This window comes from Dasypus novemcinctus, chromosome 20 (genome assembly GCF_030445035.2).
Source record: "Dasypus novemcinctus isolate mDasNov1 chromosome 20, mDasNov1.1.hap2, whole genome shotgun sequence".
Taxonomy (NCBI): Eukaryota; Metazoa; Chordata; class Mammalia; order Cingulata; family Dasypodidae; genus Dasypus; species Dasypus novemcinctus.
Window position 1 is genome coordinate 40,298,377 of NC_080692.1, and position 26,142 is coordinate 40,324,518.

At 36.9% G+C, this 26,142-nt stretch overlaps 1 protein-coding gene across 3 annotated transcripts in view; it reads left to right on the forward strand.

The window, feature by feature from the left end:
- PIK3C2G (phosphatidylinositol-4-phosphate 3-kinase catalytic subunit type 2 gamma) overlaps positions 1 to 26,142 on the forward strand; it is a 646,925-nt gene that overhangs the window by 392,213 nt on the left and 228,570 nt on the right. For all 3 annotated transcript variants that reach the window (XM_058282853.2, XM_071210197.1, XM_071210198.1), the window contains one exon: positions 8,216 to 8,404. In XM_058282853.2, coding sequence (XP_058138836.1) covers positions 8,216 to 8,404 — 189 coding nt within the window. The remainder of the gene's footprint in view (positions 1 to 8,215; positions 8,405 to 26,142) is intronic.

Sequence of the window (26,142 nt, forward strand, 5' to 3'; positions counted from 1 at the left end):
GTGTCAGTGTAACCTAGAAGGGAGGCGATCCTTACTTTAAAGTGACAGAGAACGTGGAAAAATTGATTCCTGATGTTAGATGGAAAGCAGAATTTGGAAGTGATGAACTTGGACATTTAGCTGAGGAGATTTCCAAACTAAATGTGGGAAATGCAGTCTGGCTTCTCTGTGCAACTTATAGTAAAATGCGAGAGGAAAGGGATAAGATGAGAATTGAATTTCTTGGCACAAAGACTCCAGAAACAGATGGTTCGGGAAATTCCAAGCTTCTGGAAAACAAGTCCCCAGAGGATATGGTCACATGCAAGGACTTAACTGCACTTGGGCCAGCCATCCATTTCCTTGCAAGTGAGGACTAGAAATGCAGTTGTCCAGTAAGGATTTGTGGAAAGTCTTACTGTCTGAAGACTTCAATCCCTGTTTCCTGCATGCTAAACCAACAAGCTTTTTGTGAGATTTCCATGAATGAAACCACTGCCAGTCTGCACTAAAAGGAACAGAAAAGGGAGAGATTGAGGAAAAACTATGTCAAAGGTAAAACTGTGGAAACTGAGGTCTAAACTTTGAACATCTTCTTGGGCAAAGAGAGGGGCCCCACCCATGTGAGCAGAAAAGGACAGTTTGAATTTGAAGAGGGTGAGCCTTTCACCCCATTGTTCAGGAAGAGTGTTACCACCCCAGGCTTTGGAGAAGCTGGGGCATGTTCCCTGGGGGCTGGGGAGAGTTAGGTAGCCACCCCCACTGTTCTGAGGGGATTGATCCTGTGCCTCAGGGATTGCAGAGAGTATGGCTGTCACCCCTTGTTTCTTGAAGGGTGAGATCTAGATTTCAGAGGCTACCCAGATGCTTCACAAGGGTGGCTCCATGAAGGCCACTGGGCAAGCCCTTGGAAGGGGTAGAACTCCAGGTGTAAGCCCTAAGGGGAAGAAACCCTCTCAGACTTTGCAATCTAATGCAGGTTTTCAGAACTGTTTGGGAACTCTGACTCCTGTTTTCCTTCCAATTTCTACCTCTGACAATGGAAACATTTATCCTATGACTGTCCCTACTCTGTATAATATATTGGAAGCAAATAACTTGTTTTCTAAATTTCATAGATCTCCAGCCAGAGGGGAATTTTGCCCAAGAATATAATGCATGCTTACAACTGATTTTTATGAGATTTTATACTTAGCATTGTTACTGAAATGATTTAAGACTTTTGAATTATTGTTATGAAGTGAATGAATTTTGCATATGGAAAGAACATATATTTTGTGGACCCCAGAAAATTATGTTCTTAAATTGATCCATACTGTGGACATGGGACCCTTTGATTGGATTGAATTCAGCTGGGGGGCTTCAATTGGCCTACTTCAGTGAGGTGTGACCCAGGATAGATCTTGGTCCTCTTGCTAGAGCAGGGGTTCTTAATCAGGGATCCATGAGCTTGAAATGAAATTCAGAAAAGCATTATTCTTGTGGGGATGTGTTGGTGTGGGTGTGATATGTTTATTAAGTTATACACATTATAATTGGACTTAGTAAGGGGTCTATGACTGCCAAAAGGGTCTGTGCAACAAAAAAGGTTAAGAACTCCTGTGCTAGAGTATTTTTTAAATGGGAGAAATATGGAGAGACATACAAAGAAAGCTGCCATTTTACCTTGCCATGTGAGAGAGGACTCCAGGATTCACCTGCAGCTGTAGAAAGACAGAGAAAACATGAGAGTAAGAGGCTGAGAGGGAGACCGGAGGCTGAAATCAGCAGAACAGCCTAAGCTGAAGCAACGAGGCCCAGAAGAGAGGGGAGAAATGAGCCATATGCCTGATCATCCACACGTGAACTCTGGGAGAAAATGAGCCTGGAGGAGAAGGCAGAGACTGGCCGCTGTTTTGTCTTGCCATGTGACAGGAGTCCAGCATTGCCAGCACTTGATCCTTGGTGAGGCAGCATCTCTGATGATGCCTTGATTTGGACATCTTCACAGCCTCAGAACTCTAAGTTCTGACACCAATAAATTCCCATTATATAAGCCATCCATTACTGGTATTTTGCATTGGCAGCCTTTAACAAACTAAAACACATGGCAGTTTGAAATTATTTGATGAATCCCAAAAAGAGAAAAACTATGTCTTTAATTTTTTATTTTTCTAAAGATTTACTTTATTTCTTCCTCCCCCCCCCCCCCCCCCCCCCCCCTTATCCCTATTGTCTGCTCTCTGTGTCGATTATTCTGTGTCTGCTTGTATTCTCATTAGGCAGCTCTGGGAACTGATCCTGGGACCTTCCCAAGGGGGAGAGAGGTGATTAGTCCGTTGAGCGACCTCAACTCCCTGTTCTGCTACATCTTCTTATTTTCTCTCCTCTGTGTCTCTTGTTACATCATCTTGCTGCACCGGCTTTCAGCATCAGCCAGCACTCTTGCGCGAGGCAGCTTTCCCATGCTGGGCGGCATTCCCACACAGGGGAGGACTCCTGTGCAGGGCGGCATTCCAGTGTGGGCTGGCACCCTGCGTGGGCCAGCTTACTGTGTGGGTCAGCTTGCTCTCAGCAGGAGGCCATGGGCATCAAACCCTGGACCTCCTATATGGTAGACAGAAGCCCAATTGGTTGAGCCACATCTGTTTCCCAAGACTATGTTTTTATATTAATCTTTTCCTGTGTGTGTGATTTCTTTTGATTGCGTTAAATTCGGTTGAGGGTCCTTTGATTAGATTACTTGATAAGATCACTTTTTGGGTTTTTGATTGAACTATGTCAGTGGGGCATGATTCATGTTGAGTCTCTGCCCTCTGGCTGGGTCTGATTTAAACGGAGATACAGAGAGAGACACACATAGACAGACACAGGAAAAAAGGAAGATGCCATATTTGATCTTGCCGTGTGAGAGAGGTTTCACCTACTGCTGAGCTGCAAAGAGAGAAGCCCCTGAGAAGTTCAAATAGCTAAGGCCATAGAGACAGAGAGGAAGCCTGGTAAGAGGCAAGGCCTATGCCAGGTTTGCCTACAGAAAGGAGAGACCTTGGCAGAGATCGGTAGCCGTCTTGCTTTGCCATGTGGTAACTGACTTTGGTGAGAAAGCACCTCTTACAGCGCCCTGATTTGGACTTCTCAAGGCCTTGGAACTATAAGTTGTTACCCCAAATAAATCCCTTTTATAAAGACCAACCCATATATGGTGCTTTGCATCAGCAGCCCTTTGGCAAACTAAAACACGTAGAATATGTTTTTCCATCCTTTCACTTTCAACCTGTTTAATGTGAGCCTCTTGCAGACAGCGTGAAGTTATAGTTAGGACATGATTTTTTATACATTCTGCCAATTTCTGCCTTTAGGTGGGGAGGTTTAAATCAATTTGCATTAATGTCATTAGTCATGCTGCAGGACTTTTTTCTGCCATTTCTGCTCTTTTATTTTTGTAAATCTTATACTTTTTTTTTCCCTCAATTCTTCTGTTGATACCTACTTTTATATTTATTTAGATTTTTTTGTGTTGTATCATATTTGGTGCCTTCTCTTTTCTATCTAGATGTATTTTTCATATATTTTCCTTGTGGTTACTATGGTATTAATATTGAACATTCTAAATATGTAGCAATCTTATTTGCTTGGATGCCAACTTGACTTCAACAGCATACACATATATTTTTCTATACTTTTCCATCCCCAGACCTTTTTATTTGCACATTTTACCACTTATATCTTTGTAGATTGTATATTCAATCATAGAATTATTGTTTTTATGTATTTGCATTTTGGCACCTGTTAGGAAGTAGGAGGTGGAATTATTAACACATACAAAAATACAATACAATAATACTGATAGTTATGGGAAACTCAAATAGTACCTTTACCAGAGACCTTTTTCTTAGTATGCCATTTTGGCCCACTGTATAGTGTCCTTTCCTTTCAGTCTGAACAACACCCTTTAGCATTTCTTGTAGGGCAGATCTAATGGTCTTGAACTCCTTCAGGTTTTGTTATCTGGGAATGTGTTAATCTCGCCCTCATTTTTGAAAGAGAGCCTTGCCAGAAATAAAATTTTTGGTTGGAAGGTGTTTTCTTTCAGCACTTTAGGTATTTCAACCTGCTGCCCTTTTGACTCCATGGTTTTTGATGCAAAATTGGCACTCAATTTAATTGGACTCCTTTGCACATAACACTTGCTTTTCACTTGCAGCTTTAAGAGCTTTCTCCTTGTCCTTTGCATTTGATAGTGTGATCAGTTTATGACAGAGTATATTTTTCTTATTGTTTAGCCTGTGTTCTCTGAAGTTCCTAGATGTGCATATTGACATCTTTTGGGAAGCTCTTTGTTGTTATTTCTTTGACTATTCCCTCTATCCCTTTCTCTCATTCTTGTCTTTCTAGGACTCCCATAATGATTTGTTTGATGGTATCCCAGAAATGTTTTAGGCTATTCTAACTTTATTAATTCATATTTCTTTCTGCTCCTCAGTCTGCTCATTTCAATTGTATTGTCTTCAAGTCTGCTGATTTTTTTCTTCTGCCAACTCTGATCTTCTCTTTAACCCTTCTGGAAATTTTTCATTACAGTTATTGTGGTCTTCATCTCTAGTAGTTACTTATCTTTGGTTCTTTTTTAAAAATTCTGTCTCTTTACTAAGAGTTCATTGTTCGTTTATTGTTTTTGTGATACCCTTCAAGTCTTTCTGTATATTTTTCTTCATCTCCTCAAGTATTTTTAAGATTGTTTCTTTACAGGCTTTTTTCCTTACATCTACACTCTGATCTTCTTTGTTAGTGTTTTCTGGGGTTCTATCCTTCTCCTTTGGGTGGGTCATCATTTCCTGGTTTTGTTTGTGTTGTACTCTTTTCTCCGACACTGAACATTTTATTATTTTAAAATGTTGATTCTGGGATTTATCACCTGAGATGTCTATCTGTTGATTTTGTGAGTGATAAGAACAGAGATTTTCTTGGGCCCCAGCCCTCCTATTGGGAAGGTCTGCCCAAGGCAACTGCAGAGTGCAGGGTCCTTCCTTTCTTTCCTTGTCCTGTGTCTTGTCCTGGGTGTGTGCTTTTTAGTTATTTTGGGCTTCCCTTGTTTACACAAGTTTGAGTGCCGCCTCTGTTTCCCAGGAGACAGACCTCCCTCTCCAGAGTGTTTAAAGCAGTCAACCCTTTGCATCAGGCCCTCAGTAATTTGTTGCATTCCATTCCTTTTCTCAATCTGCTTTCACTTGGAGGGCAAATTTGGGATGGGGCCACCCTGGAGAAGAGTTTCCCAAGTCAGTCCTTCCAAGACAATAGAGGCCTGGGACCCATGAAGGGAGTGTAGATGGTCTTCACAGGGCCTTGGGGAGGGGATGAGGAAGGGCAGCAGGAGATTCTTCCACAGTTTCTGAGCTTTTTTGGCCTGGGCAGCAAATGAAACCTTTCAACTAACTGCCCCCAACAGCCCTGGGGAAGCGAAGCATTTTTACGTCTCCTCCACCACCTTTGTTCTGGGGGGGCTGCCACAATGGCTGTTCTCAGACGTGTGTGCCAAACAAGCCAAAGCCACGAATCAACAGTTAGGATCAGTGATCAGCCATGCCCACTCCTGGTCTTGGGAAGAGGATTCTTACATCCGTTTCTGTCACCAGTAAGCTAGCCAGGGCCTGGGCTCTGGGGCAGACTCCCATGAGAGTAGGGGATGGACACCAGTCGCCACCACGTGGTGAGAACAATTTACTGTTCTTTAATATACTAGTCTCGATCTCATGTGCTACCCTGGATGCTGCAGAGTCTCCTGACTTCTGAAGTTTCAAAATAGTTGTTTCAGACAGTTCCTGCCCATTTAATGGTTTTTCTTGTGGAAGGACTGAATTCTGGAGCACTCTACTGCCATCATCCCACAATCCTCACTTGTTCAATGTATTTTTGACAAAGTTTCCAAAGCTCTAAATAAGAAAAGGTATTTTGAGCAAAAAGATTTCCTGATAATAAAAAAAAAAAAGAAATTTAATGCCTGTGTCATACCACACATAAAAGTAAATCAAGATGGATCATCATCCTAGGTAGGATATCTAAAACTGTAAAGCTTTCAGAAGAAAACTTCTAAAATTCGACATTAGGACAAAGTTTTCTTAGACAAAAAAAAAAAGAATAGGTATTTTTAAAAATATAAATTGGACTCAGTCATTATTTAAAAGTATCCATCAAAAGGCAGCATTGAAGAAATGAATAGGTGAGCTAACTGAAAGGAAATATGAGGAAAACATTTATATAACTCAATTTTTGTATCTAGAATATATAAAAAAATCTTATAAATGACTAAAAAGATAATCAAACATAATCAGATACTTCAAAAAGGAAGATAAAAGCAATAAGCACATGACCAGTCTCCACATCAGATAAATGCAAATTAAACTACTGTTATATATCACTATACATCCATTATAATATTTCCAATTAAAGACAGGCACATCAAGTGCTGGCAAGAATGTGGTGCAGTTGTAATGTTCATGTTGTTTTGAGTAATGTACAATTTCAAAGCCATTTTGGAAAACATTTAGACAATTCCCTCAAAAGGTAAGTACACACCTTGCATGCTATCCAGTCATTCTCCTCCTAGGTTCCAGTCATTCTTCTCCTAAGAGAAATGAAAAATGCACCTATCCAAAAACTTGCACATAAACGTTCACAGCAGCTTTATTCATAATATCCCCAAACAGGAAGCACCACAAATGGTCATCAAATAATAGAATGAAAAGACAAATTGTGGTATCTTTATACAAATGAAGACTATTCATTAGTAAGAAGGGATGAACTATTGACATACTTAACAATGTGGATGATTTCAAAAACATTATACTGTGTGAAAGAAGCCAAATATGAAAGAAGCCAAACGTGAAAGAGTATTTATGATTCCATTTATATGAAGTTCTAAATATAAGTAATATTAATTTAGAGTCAATAAATCTCTCAGTGCCTGCCTCTGGTCAGAGTTTGGTGAGGATTGACTGAGAAGAGGCATGAGAAAACTATTTTATATCTTGATAGGAAGTAGTTTTTACTGGGTATACACATTTGCCAAAATTATTTAACTGAATTTTATGTATTTCCTTCTAAGTAAATTTTACTTCATTGAAAAAAATTAAAAGACGAAAAAGCATTCTTCAAAACTGGGGGAGAAATTTCATCAGGAGAAAATTTGCTTTAGTAATTTTTTGCTGTGGAATTTTTTCTTCTGAGGGCTTTCTGGTTGTGGAGGTATATATATGGTGACAAAACATACGAAAGGAATCTAAATATACTTTTAAAATCATCTGTGATCTAATCTTTTCATTTTGCAGGGGAACATAGTTTCAAAAAATTATAGAGAAACACTGACCTTTAAGAGACTTTAATATTTCTCATTACCTTTCTCAGGAGTTTCAGCTGATACAGGCTGAGTAAGAGAAGGTTAGTTTGGAGGAGACAGAGTTTTAAAGCTGTCATTGTCCTGTCAGCTATCATTGGAGCAGTGCTGTCTGTCCTCCAGTTGAACTGTAGTTCTGAATGCTGCTCCTGGAGCGCAAGCAAAACATGGCAAAGTGCCAGCCAGTGAATGGCCCAATTCCTAGATTTCAAGCTTCTGTTTGGGACAACTCTCTATGGAGAAATACTTAGAGCATTTACACACCCCCTATTCACTGGAATTTTAACCCCAAACTTCCGATGAGCTCAGAGTTTAAAGCCAGAATCCAGAGATATATTGAGTTCGTTGTTTTTGATGTTTAAAGCAAAGAATTTTCTGAACTTTCAAGAGTCTTGATTTAAAATAAGGGATTATCATCATTGAAGTATGCCATTTCCCCACAGGCCCACCTGGGTCTGAATTAAAGTAAGAGGGTAAACAGTCGATTATCTATTTTTAATAGCATGTGTTGCAGAGTTCAGATAAACTTGGTATGCCCTAGAGGAGACAGATTTTGCCAACCAAAATATTTTAACAAATTTTAACATTTTCTTAAAAAGTGACCTTGATTAAGAGGCAGGAAAAATGAATGTCAATTATCTGAACTGAAGGTGGTTTTTCTTTCTTTGTATAAAAGAATAAAGTTAGTGGGAAACAAGTTGATGAAAGAACCTATCAAACTGCCCCAAGAAGATAAAGGACTTTTTTTCCAAAATAAAGTAAAATAAAATTCTAAGACCCAGAGTATGGTTTGTCCTGTGTGCTTACGGAAACTTTTGTCAGTGCAGCAAACTCCAGTAAATTACAGTTTCCAATCTGGTTTTTCAGACTTTCTGAAGAAAAGAGAAGATACTTATGGTTTTATCGCTTCTACTGCAATACTGAAAACTGCTCCCTTCCTTTGGTCCTGGGTAGTGCCCCTGGCTGGGATGAAAGGACTGTTTCAGAAATGCATGCAATTTTGAGAACTTGGAAATTTTCTCACCCTTTGGAGGCACTTGGGCTTTTGACTTCCAGGTAAGAATTGCATAAAAAACCTGATAATACTGGCTGAAAATAACTTTTTTGAAGATACACACACACACACACACACACACACACACACACACACACGTATGTATATACATGACTATATAATTACATGTATATACAAACATATGTATAGACATGCCTATATAAATTAATTCAATAGCTACTCTGGATATCAGTAGCTAAAGATGTTAATTTTAGATAAATATAAGTTATAGATATTAATTTTAGACAATTCTAAATTCTCTTTTTTTGTCTTTTGTAATGAATTTGAGGTCTAACAATGGTCAAAAATGGCTTCTCACATGAAAATGTCTAGTTGCTTTTACAGAAAAGAAAAAAAATTAAATTAGTAAAAATAAAATTCTGTGCCTTCCCTATCTCAAAAGGCCATGAAATTTGGGACCATGTATTTTACTGCTCAGTTATGCAAAGTGTAAGAAAAATGTTGTTTATAATAGATGCACAAGTAATATGATGATGATCATGATGATAAGAATTTTTTAAAAAGCCTATATTGTACATTTTCTCCAGCTCAGCCCTCAGAATAAAATAGAGTGGGGTAATGATTCCTTATTGTTAAGAACACATGGGAACCAGTGTGGTAGCTGGCTCTGGTTCTAGAGAAGCAGCTCTTTTTTGGCTTCCTTATGTGCTCAAAGCCAAGAGGTATTTTAAGTCTGGTTTGAAAGCAACACCTCCCTAATGCCATGAAGAAAGTCTGCAGTCTCTAGAGCCGGGGAATAATTGTGAAACCAAGCTCAGCTCTGTATCTTCTCTCAAGTTTCTGAGGGAAAGATAAAGGTGGGAGGAGGGAATTATGCAAAGGAGCTATTCAAACTGATGTTTTAAGGTGCATTTAAAAATGAGTGTCCTTTATGAAACTTCTGTGGTGAGAAAGGGTGAGATGGTTCTTTTCTATTATTTGTAAGAGTCCCTAGTTTTCTCTTAGTCATTTAAGTTGAAAACTTACAAATCATCTTAGAGTTCTTCATTCTTCGTGCCTCTCACATTGAAGATATTGCTATTTTATGGAGTCTTCCATAAATTAATAAGTTCCCAGATGCTCACTTCTTCCTAGGTATATATAATTTTTTTTGTTATTTGAACTTGGAGCTTTTATTTTTATGAGATTTCTTCTGTGTAGAGTTCCCTGACCTTTCCAGGTAGAATTGACCACTTCTGCCTACTTCAGTGCTCTATTGTTTTATGAATTACATTGTATTGCATTGTGCTTACAAGTAGCATATAAAATATGTGTGTTTTCTTCAACATAGACTGAGAGCTCCTTAAACCCAAATGGTTTATCTTACTGTCCCTATATCCCAAGACCTTAGTAAGATCTTGACTAAGCAGTTCCACAGTGTTGACTCAGTCACTTTCTAAAATAAATTTTGATTATTTACATCTTATTTTGGCATTTAAGTTATAAGTTACTTGAAGGCATTATCTGTTTTATATCACTCATCACTTTCACACTTGAATGAATTAATGAAGTAATGATATACTAAGAAAATCAATTACCACTTGATGGTTTCAGTGGGATCGTTCACAGTTTGTAATGCTGGTATTTAAAGACTCTTGGAAAAGAAATTCTCAATTCCATCTTAGTGCTACCCTTATTGAATACTGAAATTCTTTCTGATATTGAAGAATAATCAAAATCTGCTGTTATGAATTTGTTAAATTCTAGGGGGTTCATTTGTTAAGTAAGACTTGAAGTATTAACATAATTATTTTATCATTCTCAAAATGACTACCTAATAGAAAGTTGGTTCAAAACATGAAGATAACTCAGAATAGAAGAAATTATTTTCAACTTGTATATCTGATAAGGAAATTGTATAAGGAATATATAAAAAGCTTTTATAACTCAGTATTTAAAAGATAATCTAATTTAAAACTGGACAATGGATCTGAATGGGCATTTTTCCAAAATTAATATATAAATGGCCAATAAGCACAAGAAAAGCTGATCAAAATCCTTAGTCATTAAGGAAATATAAATGAAAACCTCAGTGAAATGCTATTTCACACACAAGAGGGTTATAATAAAAAAGACAGATACTAAAAAGTGTTGGTAAGAATGTGGAGAAATTGTACACTTCATTCATTGCAGGTGAGTATATAAAATAATGCATCCACTCTCGAAAACATTTTGGTGTTTCCTTAAAATATTTAAAATAGAGTTGCCATACTACCCAGCAATTCCACTCTTAGGTACATACCCAAGAAAAATGAAAATGTGTCTACTCAAAAACTTGTATATGAATGCTCATAGCAGCATTATTTATAATAGCCAAAAGGTAGAAACAACCCAAATTCCCATCAGTTAATGAATGAGTAAAATTTGTTATAGCCATACATTATTATTCAACAATAAAAAGATATGAATGCTGGTACATGCTATGACATGGATGAGTATATGAATCTCTATAATAGCTATAACTCATTATTATCTATGGTATAACTTTCTAAAGCTTCTAAAGGGACAACTGTTACTCCTCTTGCAACTTATTCTTTCACTAAGATAATTTTGGTCAATATTTAGATATTTAAATGTGTCAACTAATAATTTTGTAAAGTAAATGGAGCATTTCTGAGAAAAGTCTCTATCAGAATGAAGATTGCAACACCCCTTAATCTATTCATAAAATTAGTGAGCTAACTGAATGAACTTCAGTATTCTCTGTTCCCTGATACCTTAGTTCTGGTCAGAGTGAGCCTCCTCTCCCTAAACATATCCTGAAAATCTATTTGATTTTAAGGTTTTAAGTATGCATATCGAATTATTGCTTAGTGTCCATAAGTATTATCTCATTTTAATATGCACAATAACCCCATGAAGCAAATTACTATTACAGAGAGAAGAAATTGAGGCTTACAGAGGTTGAGTTGTCCACTATGCACTAGTAAGATGAGAGCTGGGATTCAAATCCAAGTCGTCTTGCATTCTGGGCTTGTAATCATTTTCATTATGGGCTTCAGCCTTCCTATATAAACTCTCTAGTATATTTACATATTAAATAGATCAACAGTCTTAAAACAGTTATATTGTTAATATTAAAAATCACTACTTAGTTATATATCCAATTCAGATGTTTGTACTTCAATATGTAATTTCTTTTTTTCTCAGTAATTAAATATTTAGAAATTATGGTGGCTAGTTTCAAAGTTGAGTGCTCTTAATTAATCTTCATTCAGGCAACTCAGTAGTATCTTGGATTATTTGCATACTGCATAGTTTCTTATCACACACCAGATAAGGCCACTGAAAAAGTTGGAGCATTTCACTTGTACTCATCCTTGACTCCCACTCTTAGTTTAACTGAACTATTAAAAAATTTGAGGACTAGTTGTTCCCAAAAATGAACCTTTCAACTCCTATAAATTCAAAAGCTGACTTTGCTGAGAGTGAACAGTATGTGCTTGTAAAGCAAGTTGTCAGAGTAAGGTCTCCTGAGATCTATTTATTTCTCCTTTGAATAGTCTGTCTTTTAAATGTCTTAACCGCTTGATAAGAGATGTGTTCCATTTCCAGATTGGCCAGTTTTTAGTATTGCTGTTTACTTAATACAGTCAGAAGATGCACTTCCTCCTTTTAGTTTAATGTTTAAAATATATTTTTTATTGAAGTATCATTCATGCACAAACATGCATGAACAATAAATCTATAGTACGGATTGTGAACCTACAAAATAAACATATATAACATCATTCAGGGGTCTCGTACATCACCTTCCCCCACCAACACTTTGCGTTGTTGTGAAACATTTGTTAGTTTAATTTTAGAAAGAGACATTGAGATTTATAATAATTTGCCTACTATGAGCTATGGGGTGTTAATATTTGCACTACCAAGTGCCAGCAGTATTCTCACGAGGTACTGATACGCCCATTAGGGAAGGTAGTCCTGTCAGAGCAACAGAGACCAAGGGCTACAGTCTGTGGTTCTTGGCAGATGGTTGCTATTAATATTTACCTGAACCCTGATGAACACACACAACTATTCATCTGCCAATAGCAAGCAAAAATTACCCAAGGAATTAAAAAGCAGTTCAAGGAGAACATTCATTTAAAAATAGCAACACTAACTTGGCATCAGAGGATTACATTAGAAACTTTAAAAAATTGACAAGGTACCAGGATTCGCCATGCCCCCACAATACAGAATTATTGATTTGCAGGAAGAAAAGCAATGCTTACAGGCAGTGCCTTAGCCTCCAAATCAGTTTCATTGGAAAAATATTTCACAAAAGTATTTGCATCAAAATACTATATTCTTTTTTTTTTAATTCTATTTTTAAAGAAGCTTTAGATTGCATAAATGTTTTGTGAATATATAGGGGATTCCCATATACCCCACTCCCCCCCCCACACTTTCCCCCATTAACATCTTTCATTAGTGTAGTATATTTGTTTCAATTTATGAACACATTGAAGTATTGTTACTAACCATGGACTATAGTTTACTTTATGGTTTACACTTTGCACTGCACAATTTTATAGGTTTTGACAAAATATATAATGGCTTGTATCCATCATTGCAGTGTCATGCAGAATAATTCCAATGTCCCCCAAATGCCCCCATGTTACACCTGTTCTTCTCTCTCCCTCCTTTTAGAATGTTTGGTGACCATGCCCTTTATATCAATGTAATAATTTCTTACATTACTAAAATAAGTATACATTAGTCCATAGTTGCATTCCCCCTTAGTTGTTAATTCCTCAGTCTTGAGGATCTGGGGATGATGATGCCCACTCTACTTCTGATTGGGAGGGGGCTTAGAGCCCTTGGGCTCTAATAGATGGAAATGTCTTGCTTGCAGCTGTAGATACTCTCTTTTTGGGAGGATGAGTGAAAAGCCCTGTATTCTTTATTGTACAGATTAATTTATGCTAAAGCCAATCTTGACTAGTAATGTAATTGGCCTAATGGAATCGTGGCACGGTTAAATCTTCCATATTTGACTGAATAATTAAATGATAGATGATGGTGTATCTTTTCCATTTATTTATTGAGCTAAAATGTATGTCCAGGGAAATTGGTAACATTGAATAAAGATATAAAAGAACAATCCATAATGACTGTTTCAAGGAAACAGTTTAGAGAGAGAGACTTAAGCTAAAGATTTTGCACAATGTGCTTTACAGTATAATCAAAATAAGTAGAAAGTGCCATATTAGCCCAAAGGAGAGAAAAGACTATTCTTTTTTGAGAAGATAAGGAAAGATTCACAAAGGAATTGAATTCTGACTTGAAATCTTAATAGGAGTTCCTGAGCAGAGGAGAGGGGAAATGGAGTAGCAGGAAGAAAGATTAGTATGTTTGTGGTCATGGAATTGCAGGAATTAATGAGTACCTGAATATAATATTAGGAAGGAATTGTATCAGGAGACAATGTTAAAAGAATGGTTTGGTTTAGATGGCATTGTGCTTCATGAAGCAGGCTAGGTGGTATGGACCTGTTCCTGAAACTTGTGGAATACCATTAATAATGGGAGTCTTATAATCAATTTTATGCTATACAAAGGTAATTTTGGCATCAAAGTGAAGAATGGAGTGAAGAGAGAAAAAAGCGAGAGCAAGGATATTAGATAGCAGGTATTGCAGTCGTCCATTTAAAAAATGTTGTCAACCTGAACTAAGTGACAGTAGAGATCCAGAGAGCAGATTTGAGTGACATTTCAAAAGAAAGTAAGAAAGAAGAGATGAGGAAAACATTCTGATCTTTCTGATTTGGGTAAATGCTAGATAATTATCACATTAACCAAGAAGTAATTACAGAAGAAAGAACAAATTTGGGTAGAGAAAGATGGAGCATTCTATTTTGGACATGTTGAGTTTAAAAAAAAATCTCTGGGACACTCTGCAGGGGATGTATATAGAAATCTGAAGTTTAATAGCAGAATCAATATTCGAAAAACAGATATGGGAGTTATTGGATTTAATGCAGTGATTGAAGCCACAGAAAAAATGAGGCAAAACAGGGACTGTGTTTTAATATATAGATGTAAAATAGAAAGGGGAAAGAGGTGGAGCTCTGGGGAGCAGAAACATTTAAGGGGAGTGCAAAGCAAGAGAAGCCAGAAAAAGAAATGTAAAAGTGGTCAAGAGGTTTGAGAAGAACAGAAAGTGGTGGTGTTATAGAACTCATGAAAAATATTTTTCAAGGCCTAGGATAAGTATTAAGTAGAATAGGACTAAAAATTACATCCTTGGATTCTGAAATAGGGAGATCACTGATGATCTTAACAAAAGTAGTTTTAATAGTGAAGTTGGAAGTCATTTCCTGAATAGGAAACAGAGTGAAATAAATGGTGCTTCTTAGAATAGGATTGCTATTAAAGATAAGAAGAGAGCCAAAGTTAGAAGACGCCAGGAAAAGATTTTGAGGTTTTGGGTTTGTTCAAGCATGTTTACAAGCTAAGGGGAAGGAGGCAGGAAAGAAAGACCAGAAAACAGAGGGATGGATGAAATAGCCAATTGGGATAGCGTCTACAGCCAACAGCAAGGAACAAGCATGCAAGTAGAAATTTTACCTCAGGAAAGGTAGAAAGTAACCTCTTACTCTTAGGTAGGAAGGAAGGAAAATATGAAGGGACATGTGGATGAGTATGGATAGGAAAGGAAAATTGTGAAAGCTTCAATGTTCTCCATGAAGGAAAAGCCAAGGTGAGATACTGACACAGAGAAATGGGATTCCGTAAAACCAAAGATATGTTTCTTGCCTTTGTGCACCTTTGGAGAATTTCTTGAGTTGCTTCCAAATTTCCTAGGTGATGACCTAGGCTTTGAAATCAGATATTACTGCTTTGCCATTTTTTATTAAATGGCATTGAACAATTTTCCTCTTCTATAATACAGAGGTAATAGTGCTACCTACCTTAGAGGGTTGTCATGTGAAATAAAGTACTTTTGAAAGCATTCAATAAATGCCACCAGTGATCATTTTCTCATCGTCATTATCATCATAAATACATTTTTAAGAAAGCATAACACTTTCAGATTCTCTCAGTGCTGGATTCATTCATTTCAATTAGCTTCACTGACTTAAATTCACTTGAAAAATGTATATGATGAGTTACCATCTTAATAATATGTATTTTGCTAATGGATAATGAATGATTTAGAATGTATAAAACACTTCTCACAGTATGTTATATTATTTGATTTATTAAAAAATCCCTTTAGTAAGCAAAAGGATTTATGAGCATCTACTATTTCCCCAATTTACAGATACGTATTTTAGAGATGTAGAAATTGAAACCCAGTTTTTCTACTCATTCATTCGACAGATTTTTTAAATGCCTTACTCATATTATATACTTTATTAGTCTCTGAAGCCAACATGTTAAGCAGAAAGAAACACAGCCCTGCCTTCATGGAGTTGTAATCTATTGGGGTTGCAGGTGGGAGAAAATGGCCATTTCCAAGCAAGAAACGTAAAACAACAGGTATTATAACAGGTCTCAATGAAAGACACATGGTTCTATAAAACAAGGGAGCCAGAGTGGGAAAAGCCTTCCCTGAGGAAGTTTTGTTTGAGCTCAGACCCACAGGGATGAATTGGCAAGAACGGAGAATAAGAGAAGGACTTTCTGAGAATAGGAAACCTGAGTATGAAAAGGGCCTGATTCAGAAACTGCATTTAGGAAACTGAAAGAAAGCCAGTGTGCATGGGGTTTAGGGGAAAAGGATGGAACTAAAAGATGATGTTAAGGAATTGTAAGCCATGCTAAGCACCTTAGTCTTTCTTCTAGTAGAAATGGAAGGCATTAAATGATTCTAAGTGAAAGAATATTTTGAACAGATTTGCATCTTTCTAAGAGCACTCTGGTTTATGGGTGGAGAATCAATGTGGTAAGGGGAACAAGTATAGGTGAGGAAAGACCAGACACCAGTTAGGAAGCTATGGAAGAAGTCCAGGTGAGAGGTGACAGGTCAACCCAAGGAGGTGGTAAGGTGACATACTGACATGGACAGAATGAAAAAACATGTAAGAGTAAGTGACAGAATTGAATAGAGGAGGCAGTGAAGAAGAGAGGTGTCAAATACTACTATTAGGTTTCTGTCTTATGTAAGTGGGTAGATAATGGGACCATTCACTAGGCTGGGACACAATAGATGACAGTGGGAATTTGAAAGAACCCTGTGTTCAGGTTAGGGTATGTTGACTTTGAGGTATCCTTGAGATGGCTGAATTTAAAGGTCTGGTAGTTGAGTGGAGAAATCTGGGTTAGAGAAACCAATTTGGGAATCATTAACCTGAGGATGGGAATTAAGCCAAGGGTCTAGATGAATTTACTTAAAGGGAGAGAACAGAAAACAAGTGAAATGAGTCTTGATATTTAGACTCAAAATCCCTAATTTTTTTCAGCACTTCATATTGATTTTGTGTGTGTTAATGCAGCCAAACCCCAAATCTACATGGTATTTTCAATACATCATCTGCTTTATGTCAGTGACTTCCTAAGTTTGTCTGTAAGTAAAAATATAAGAGGAATGGCTGCTTTTCACAGAATAAAATCAAGAATGATGCTTTGTTTATAAATTAAAATAATTAATACCATAACTATATTAATTTCTAATTTCTGTATGCACTTCCATAGGCTATGGGTCTATGAGTCATTCCTATTCTTTTCAGTTCAGGAGTGGGCCAATGTCCAGTATGGCTAGACAAATCACACTGCTCACTAAATAAATAAAATATATCATATACCCAAGCCAGCCTTGTGGATCTCATTGAAAGTCAAAAGGTAGAATTAGATAGAAAAAACTTATTGGCCTAGTATTCTAGAAATCAGAATTCCAGTCAGTGCCACCAATGTAGCTTGGCAAACCACTTAACTCTCTGAGTTTTAGTTTCATCATCTGTATAGTAAGGAGGTATAACTAGGTCTCAGTTTCCTTGAGTTCCATTATTTTGTAATTATGTGAAAATTCTTGAAGAAATATGAGTTATTCAGTAGATAAAGTTTAACAATCATCTCATAGAATCCTTCTTCACCACTCTGCCTAGAAAACAATTTCCTGTGTCACATTTGGTCATTTTTAGTACTAGAAAAATAACAAAAGTATTCATATTGACATTTTCCTTCCAAACTGATGCTGAGTGTGTCATCAGAGTTAAAACCTGTTAGAGAAACAGTTCTGCATTTCTTATGGTTTTCTAATTCTAACCTGACAATGGGGCTTTTTAACTGTGAATATTCTTATGGAATTCTGCATGAATTCTTGCTATGTATTCTCAAGTCTGACATTTCTGTTCACTTAAATTTGATCTCAGACTTCTTTGATTTTCAGTTTACTCCAAGTGCTTTTTTGAAAGGTCATCACTTGTTACATTGCATTTGGCTTTCACCCACTATGATGTCTTTAAGATATCATCTCTGTATCATTTTCAGACTAGAAAAATAGTTAGAAAAGAGAAACAGTGATAGGAAGAGAAAGGAGAAAGGATTAGACATGACAAAAGAAGTAAGTGAACTGGAAGAAAGTGAAAAATACATATTTCTGTTAAAATTTCATTTCATGGCTCTACTGGTTTGTGGAAGGTTGCCTGGATCCCCTGGTTTATTCCTAAAGCCCTCTGGGATAAGAGAGTGCATTGGTTTTCTACGACTATTGTAACAAAGTACCACAAACTGGGTGGTTTAACCAAGAGGAATCTATTTCTCAAGTTCTGGAGGCTAGAAATCCAAAGTCCAGGTGTCACAGGGCCACACTTCCTCGGAGGGCTCCGAGGGAGAACCCACACCCTGGATCTGCCCTGGATCTTGTGGTTGTTGGCAATCCTTGGCATTCCTTGGTTTCTAGATGCATCACTCCAGTCTCTGCCTCTGTCTTAACATGATATTCTTGGCTCTGTGAGTGTCGCTGTCTGTGTGTCCTTTCCTTCTCTTATAAGGAAACCAGCCAAATGGATTTATGACCCACCTTGATCCAGTATAATGGAACTAACACATCTGCAAACAACCCTCTTCCAAGTAGAGTCGTAATCACAGGTCCTGGGTGGGCGTGAATTTGGCAGGGTGGGGAAACTATTCAATCCAGTACAGTTCTCCCATTGGCCCCTCAATATTCATGTCATTCCCATTGGCAAAATACATTCATCACGCCTCAACATTCCCAAAAGTCTTAACCCATTCTAGCATTACTTCTAAAAACAGAATCTCACCTAAATATCATCAACTTATAAAGTTTTAAACCCAATCATCTAAATCATATGTGGCTAAGATTTTGGGTATGACTCATCCTGGGGCAAAATTCCACTCTCTCTGTAGACCCGTGGAACCTGAAAATGATTTCCAAAATCCTGTGGTAGGGCAAGCAGAGGATAAGCAATTTCATTTCAAAAGAAAAATCTCATGTTATAAAGGGGTCACCCTTCCCTAATAAGTGCAAAACCAACCAAACAAATTCCATTATGTTTCAAAATCTGACAATAATTCTGTGGCTTGATCTACCTTCTGGGCCCAAGGTGGGGCAATGGGCCCCTGTCTTTGGGCTTACTTCTCTGGCCTCTGCCTCTGTCACTGTGGCTCAGCTCTCAGAGTCATTCTTACTTTTTCTTGAAAGACAGCCATGTTTATAGCAGAGTAGTTCTGTTAGCCTATTTCCTGTAGAATCCCAGAAGTCTAGCAGCCTTCCTTCATTTCATCCTGTCTCTGTCCCATTCAGTGCAAGCTGGTAGTGTTTCCACTGATAAAACAATCTCGAAGAGTTTGTCAGTCTTCTCTCAAGGGGATTTACACCATTACACAAGAGGGCTCACCAAAGAATAACACCACTTGAGTTATCCATTTCTATTCCTGGCTTGTTCTAAGATGGTTGATTGGATCCAGAAGTCTCACACTTAATATCTTTGGCAAAAGTGTGTCCTGCCATATTCTTAACTCTCTTTCCAGAGCATGTTTCTAGACAGGTTAAGAATTTTCAAAATCATCAAGTTTGGTCCCATTTCACTTTGGTTCCTTTCTCAATTTATCTCTTTCCTCTTGCATTTTACTATAAAAAGCAAGGAACACTGAGGCCACATCTTATATACTTTGCTTGCAAATACCCTCAGCTAAATATCTGAGTTCATTGCTTACAAGCTCTATTTTCTGTCCAACATAAGAACATGATTCAGATAAGTTTCTTCCATTTTATAACAAGAATCACCTTTCCTCCAGTGTCAAAAAATACGTTTATCATTTCATTCTGAGACCTCACCAGAAGGATATTTGATGTTCATATTTCTATCAGCATTCTGGTCACAATGATATATGTAGGCTCTCAGATGATAGAAGCGTTCTCTGCCATATTCATCACATCCATCTGATCCCTCACCAGAATCACCGTGAAGGTCCATATTTCTACCAACCATCTCTTTATGGCAATTTAGGCTTTTCTATCAGGTACCTGAAAATTCTTTCCACCCCTACCCATGACACAATTCCAAAGCCATGTCCACAAATTTACTATTTGCGAGAGCAGCACCTCTCTTCTAGGTATCAAAATCTATATCAGTGGGAGTTCTCCAGAAAAACAGAACCAATGGTGTATGTGTGTATGTGTGTGTATGTGTGTGTGTGAGAGAGAGAGAGAGAGAGAGAGGGAGCAAGAATTGATCCATGTGACTATGGCTGGCAAGTTCTAAACTTGTTGGGAAGGCCACCAGGCTGGAAACTCAGGCAGGAGTTAATGCTGCACTATTCAGTAGAAGTTTTTCTCCTTTAGAAACCTCCAATTTTACTCTTAAGTCCTTCAGTTGATTGAATGAGACAGGGCAATCTCCTTTATTTAAAGTTAACTGATTATAGATTTTAATCACATCTACAAAATACCCTTACAGCAACACCTAAATCAGTGCTTGTTTAAACAACTGCTGCTGTAGCCTAGCTTGGTTGGCACATAAGATAAATCATCAAAAAGAGAAATTTATAAATGTTTTTCATGGGAAGAGAGGAGCCTGAATGTTGGTTAGATGACTGCAAGGACAATTCATCACTCAGGGAAGACGGGTTGATGTGCTGCTGTCATAGAAGCAGACCATAGATGTTGACTCCTTGGCTTGTGGCCCCACAACAATAACACAACGTTATTGAGAGGTTCTGCAGTGAGTTCTGCAGTTACAATGATGCTAATGAGGTACCATAAGGTCACTATTATTTCCATAATAATTCTTTATGACATTTGCCTTTGTTGTAATAGTTCTCTCATTAGAGTGGCATTTTCCAGAGGCTACATGATGTTGATATTGCAACAAACTTACTACTACAGAAGTGGATATGATAAAAAATATATATTAATTTTTTTAAAAAAGGTAAATAAAATACAAATGATAAAACAAAAAAAATAGTCTGTAGTGATATTTAAAAAAATAGTGGATATGAGAATCCAACTCTATTAAGCCAGACATTAAAGAGATTTCAAAAATGTTAAACAATGTCAGTCTTCTTAGTAAATATTATTTATTTCTAAAATTATAATTTTCAGAGAAATATGTTATTTAGGTGAACATGTAATGAGTTTATTAATATTATTCTATGTAAATTGATAAATAGTTCTTAAATATCTTTATTTTATCTCTAATATGGTAATTATTGATAGATATAACCCACATAAACTAAATCTCTTTTAGGTCCTCAATAATTTTTAAGAGTATAAATAGATCCTGAGACCAAAATATTTGAGATCTGCTCTTGTATAGTAAACTTTGCTTCCTCCACTTGCAGCAAAAGAGTTTTAACTAAACTCTGATATGGTTTCTTTCCCTGCCCATGCAAGGATTGCAATTCCAGTTTAATCCTTTTACCCTAAACCTGTCTTTACCCTATGTTGTTAGCAAAATAGAGTTATTCACTGAAGTTTCTTGAAATTGCTTTAATTTTAGTTAATTTTTTTTCCAATTTTAAGTTTTCTACCCATTTGTCCTTGATTCTTCTTATACCCTCTACAATATTAGACTTCAAAGAGCATTTTTTATTTGTTTTTCAATGTGCCCCTCCTCCACCCTGGCAATGGGCTTTGCTTCCATATTTAGGTGATTCCTTAGCAATGATTTTACAGGGGTGTGTTTATCTTAGCTATGGGAGCTTGTCCTTTTAAAGTTCCCAAGGACGCAATTGTTAGCTCAATCCAGAGGCAACTAAGCCCTGAATAAACAGAATCACTTCTCAGAAATCTCATAAAACTGAATAGTAAGCCAGAGTGATGTTTTGCTTTTGATCATAATTGTTTTTCCTCCCTTATTCAGACATGCTGGAAAAACTAAATTAGATAACATAAAGTTGCTTAAATGAACATTCAGAAAATGATGAACACCCTTAAGGAAGTGATTATTTCATATGGAACTCTTGTTAAGCCTAATAAGAAAACATTTTTCATAATAAATGAAAATTTGTTTTACCTTGCTGGCTCTCTTCCCTAACAAGTAAAGGACTTTCATGATCTTGTATCTTTTTGATGCCTCAAACAAGATCTCCAGTCATTGTAAATGATCTATTTTCTTGTTGATTATAAGGAAGTTTCTTATAAATTTTTGTAAGTATGAACCCAGTTGACATCAGCCTGATGGATCTTCTAATAGTACTTTTGCTCATTCCCAAGACTCAAAATTTCATGTTCACTTCTACAATAATTAGTAGTCCCAAGGTGAGCAGCATTACTAGAGAATGTCTCGTGTTTGTGATTGGCAGGTATTATACATGTATTTTTCAAGCAAATGGAGTCATTAGAAAGCACAATAATGTAGCTTGTGGAAAATTCAAACCTGATTGCAGTGCTTCTGCTACATGTAACATTACAGTCTGTAAATATCACTCACAGAGAGCTAATAAGGGTAGGCCATACCTCAATGAAGAAGGACTTATACTGAACATGAAATTTCAACAAAAAATGTTTAAATAGTTTTAGAAAACATCACAGGGCAGAAACACAAGGACTTGCGGAACATATTTGTACATTGATCTCTACCTGAGTGCAGAGCCCCCAGAAGGTGTTAAATTGTTCAGAAATTCTCCCAAGAGAAGGAAAACACTATTTGGGCCTCTGATGTTAAGAGACCATTTTAAGTCATTTAAAAAATATGTTTTTTTCTTTCACACAACAATGTTCACTCTTAAAAAAGCATATGATTTGAGCTTTTTTTCCCCTAGTGCTGATCATAATTTGCTCTTATTCATCTATATTCATTAATTAGTTGGATGAGCCTTATATTTCTGAAAAAAAAAATCTTTATTAATTTTTTTAATCCCTATGTTAGTTTCCCTGGGCTACCAGAACAACTCACCACAAAATTAAAGGCAGCTTAAAACAACAGAAAACGATACTCTTAGAGTCCTGGAGGCAAGAAGTCCAAAATCAATGTGTCAGCTGGGCCGTGCTGCTCTGAAGGCGCCCAGGAGAAATCGTAGCGCACGTCTGTCCCGGATGCCGGTAGCTTTGAGGTGCATCACTGCCGTCTCTGCCTCAGCCTTGACCTTCTCCCTTCTTTGTGCATCTCCAGCTCTGAGTACTCTCTCCTCTTCTTATCAGGGCACTGGTCAGATTGGATTTAGGGTTCACCCAGCATACCTTCGTCTTAACTAATTGCATCTGCAAAGATCCTAATTCCAAATAAGTTCACATTCATAGGTCCTGGATGGACATGAATTAGGGGGAGACACTATTCAACTCGATACAGCAACTAATGAAACTTACATAAAGAGAATTGGGAAAAATTTTTAAACTAAGCTAAAAAAAGAAAATTCAAACCATCCATGAAGCATCCATTCAGAGATTTGGTGTTAATATTTTGATCCTCTCCATCTTTTTTCTTAAACATATAGGGAAATATTCACATATTTTTGAAATGTTATAATGCATAAAATTTTTATGTAATTAGATATTCTTTAACAATATCACTTTTAATGACTACCTATATTCCATCATATGGTCATAGCATATTTAAATTATTTGGGGGAGGAGCATTTCTATTATTTCCAATTTTGTTTGGTTATATATGTCTTCACACACACACATCTCTGATTATTTTCCTAAGGAAAGTTCCCAAAAATGAAATTGCTAGCCCTAAGAATTAGTACGTTGTAATTTTTCAATATGTATATTGCCATCTATTGTCAGCAATGCATGAAAGAGCCCATGATTCAGGAACTTCACCAACACTGCCAGCCTCTTTTAATGTGGTCAAATGTTCCTAAAATAATCAAATGCAAGTTATATTTGCTTTTGTTTTTTTAATTTATTTCTCTCCCCTTCCCTCCCCCTCCCCCCAGTTGTCTGCTCTCTGGGTCCATTCACTGTGTGTTCTTCTGTGTCCACTTGTATTCTTGTCAGCAGCACCAGGAATCTGTGTCTCATTTTGTTGCATCTTCTTGCTGTGTCAGTTCTTCCTATGTGCAGTGCCATTCCTGGGCAGGCTGCACTTTTTTCGCACTGGGCAGCTCTCCTTACGGAGTGCACTCCTTGCACATGGGGCTCCCCTACACAGGGGACACCCCTGCATGTCACGGCACTCCTTGCGCGCATCAGGACTGCGCATGGGCCAGTTCATCACTTAGGTCAGAAGGCCCTGGGTTTGAACCTTGAACTTCCCATGTGGTAGGTGGACGCCCTATCCGTTGGGCCAAATCCGCTTCCTGCAAGTTATATTTGGATGTTCTTTAATGTCAAGTTAGGCCTTAGTCCCATCTTAGGATGTCGTAAGGTTAGTTTCTTAGCAATTTCTCCCCAATTTCTTTCTGAACTTTAAGTAATGAATAACAAGAGACATCTCTTTCCATTAAGGTACAAAAACATTGTTTCTAACATTTGCATTTATCACTACACATACATACTTTTCCTTTTGCACCATACAATGCTGGTATTTACTGGTTTTGGGTCTCTTATTCCTCAAGGAGCCTGAAGAAAAATTATATCCTTTTTCTATATTACCTTTAGATTTTTCTTTTACTCTTCTGCCTGAGAAAGAGAAAAAAACAAAACTGGAATTTATATGGATGGTATTTGTGGAATTAAACCTATTGCTACCAGTGTAAATTATCTCAGAGCACAATGAAAAATAAAATTGACTCCCTTCAGCCCCTTGAACTAGGACTTCAGGGATGAATGGACTTTCACTAGATGGAAAAAGGGGAAATTTTAATGAAGAAGAAAAATGAGAGGCTAAATATGACTTAAACTTTCAAGCCTACAAGGATTAGGGAACAATGATAACACAGGAGGCTAGAGAAGAGAGAAATCTGACAGTAAAGATGATTTAGAAGGAAAACTTTTAGACATTCAGTTTAGACATTCTTCAAATAAATATGCAGAGTGCCCACCAATCTGTTGTTACTGGGGAAACATCCATGAACAAAATAGATAGAAATTATCTGCCGTCATAGAGCTTACAATCTAGAGGCTGCAAATTAATAATAACTAGATGTGTATTGTTCATATTTTATTTTGTTGTGGTGTTTGTTTTCTTACTGCTTGCTTTTTTGACTTTCATATGAATAAGATGAAATAAGCACACAAGAAATCATCAGTGGCTAATATCTGGCTTCACTTTGGCAACAATAACTATGCCTCGAAGTGACCTTGCTGTCTACAAGCTTCAGACAAATGGTTTAGTAATCAAGAGTAATAAATTAGAGTCAATCACATTGAGTTAGGAGAATCTAAAGTCTTAATGTGTGAAAATAAGCTGACCTTCTTCAAGCTTTGCATTTTTATTGTACCCTTTCTGCTCTCAGTCTTTGCTTGATGTTATGCTGAGATGTTCTGACCTTAGTGGTACTTGGAGAGATGTGTCTGGAGTCCAGTTCTCATTAGGTCTCATTGCCAGAATGTTCAAAGAGAAAAAATGACTGAAACAGTATTTGTAGGTCAGAAATAAGGGTTTTGAGTGACTAGCCTTGCAAGTGAAATTCTTGGTGCAATTAAAATGTTCAGTTTAAATGAAGAAAAATATGCAATGTGATTAAGCTTCACATTTCAAGCGCTCAAGGATAGTTGAGGGATACTGAGCAATACCATTTTTGACATGAGTCTGTAGCTGCATAGGATTCATTTCACCCCTCGGTAACCTGATTTGCTGAAGAGTGTGTACATTAAAGACTTTAAAGTTTGCTGACTTCATGGTGTTTTGCCCCAGTCCTCAGAGTTCTCTCTTGACTGAGGAGGAAAAGCATTCAGTTAATTCCCGTACAAAAAGGAATTTGGGTTTTATTAATTTGTTTTATTCATTTCTTTGTTTTTTAAATGTCACTAAAAGAATATTAATATGAAAATTAATATTTTTCTGGAAAACACTTTATTTAAAAATTAATTCTTCCTAAATCTCTGTGATTGTCAAAGCAGTATGTCAAAATCATGTCAAAAGCTTGTCAAAACAATTTGGTGCCAAAAATTATCTCTAGGCCTTTTCTAGCAGCATGGAGATCTTTAAACCTAACTCTTGAGATGGAGTAAGAGGATAGCAATTTGAGAGGCCCACTTGAGGGTAGATTGTCTTTGGAAGAGAATAGGGTCTCAAATGCTACATACCATCACCAATTTACTTCAGTAGCAAACAGTTATTAAGTGCCTAATGCATGCTAAATCTGATAATAGACATATAGAGTTCAAAAGTGAGTAAGACACAGTTACCTCAAGAACTTTACAGTTTTGTAATATTTAGCCTTTATTCAATGATTTCTGTTTATTTATTATAAGGTACTTTAGGTTTCTGATTTTCCCAAGTATCTGACCATAG